The sequence below is a fragment of the Echinops telfairi genome, unplaced genomic scaffold (assembly GCF_000313985.2).
Source record: "Echinops telfairi isolate 266 unplaced genomic scaffold, ASM31398v2 ScPeMD7_23;HRSCAF=83, whole genome shotgun sequence".
NCBI lineage: Eukaryota > Metazoa > Chordata > Mammalia > Afrosoricida > Tenrecidae > Echinops > Echinops telfairi.
In genome coordinates this window covers 39596596-39597786 of record NW_022103920.1, presented here as the reverse complement: position 1 = coordinate 39597786, position 1191 = coordinate 39596596, and the positions used below count along the sequence as shown (strand labels likewise).

At 57.3% G+C, this 1191-nt stretch overlaps 1 protein-coding gene across 1 annotated transcript in view; it reads right to left on the bottom strand.

Annotated features, from left to right (window-relative positions):
* Positions 1-846, bottom strand: part of NAMPT (nicotinamide phosphoribosyltransferase) — a 47070-nt gene extending 46224 nt beyond the window's left edge. The window contains exon 1 of the mRNA XM_004702780.2: positions 775-846. Coding sequence (XP_004702837.1) covers positions 775-846 — 72 coding nt within the window. The remainder of the gene's footprint in view (positions 1-774) is intronic.
* Positions 847-1191: the final 345 nt, after the last annotated feature.

Below are 1191 nucleotides of genomic sequence, written 5' to 3'. Positions count from 1 at the left end.
TGCGCTTTACACAATTGATGTGTGTATGGGTTGTGATAAGAGTTGTATGAGCCCCTAATAAAATGATTTTAAAAAATAATAAAATAAAAAAGCACAATAAAAAACAAACAAACAGCATCTTAAAACGACGACTGGAAAGAGATAAAACAGAACCTAAGTAAAATGGAATTAGGAAATTCCTTCTTAGAATACTTAAGGTCGGTTAAAAACAAAGAAACAAAAACCACCAAGAGAGGAGTCGGCTTTACCACTGTATTTCCAAAGCACCCTGTTGCTCAAATAAAACACTAAAATTCAATTTCGCCTGAGTGGAATCTCTGGTCTGACATTTGAGGCTTAGCCAAGGGCAGTCCAGTTTACTTCTTGTATAGCAAGAGTACTTGTCCCTTCTCTCCTTCTTCTGCACGTTACCAATGAACTTCAAGCTAAAGGAGCAACTTCCACAGAAGTGCGGATTCCCTTTCTCCAAGTTCCCCAGGGTGACGACAACTCCAGTGCCTTTAAACGCCAAGTGTTTCACTTTCCTTTTCCCAGAAATCCTGCGGTGACACCACCGGAGCAAGAGCAGCTCAGCCTTTGCAACGCGGGATCAGGATCATGAGTGATCACTGACTGGAGCAAAGGCGCTTGGAACGGAGCCCAGGCGAGCGGATCGGGTCCAGCCTGGCCCCTGGGGCTACCAGCGCACTCCCACCCGGCCCCAGACAGAAGGACGCGCTAGCCCAGGCGCCCTCACCGGGACTTCGCCCACCGCTTCCTCGGGAAGGGTCGTACCTGCCCAGCAAGGAGGCGCAGAGGGGCACCGCGGGCGGGGAAAACCCCACTCGCCAAGTCCAGCTCCCTCATCGCCGTCTCGCCACCCCCACTCCCCAAGCCCCAAGGGCCGTTACCTAACTAACCCGCTCCTCGGGCCAGAAGTCCCCGCGCGCTCATCCCAGCCGGCGTAGCCCGAGGCCAAGAGGCCGCCTGCCCACCGAGGGTGGGCGCTCCGCGGGGATCCCCGGAGCCCGCCCAGCCGACCCCGCGGCGACGGCGGAGACCCCGGCCCCGAGTCGCACGGGCCAGCGGACGGCGCCTGTCGCCCGCCGGCCCGCCTCAGCCCCTCGCCGCGCCCCCCTACCGCGCGCTGCAGGCCCCGCCTCCTGTCGTCCATCCCTCCATCCCTCCCCAGCCACTCTCACCCATCCCGGC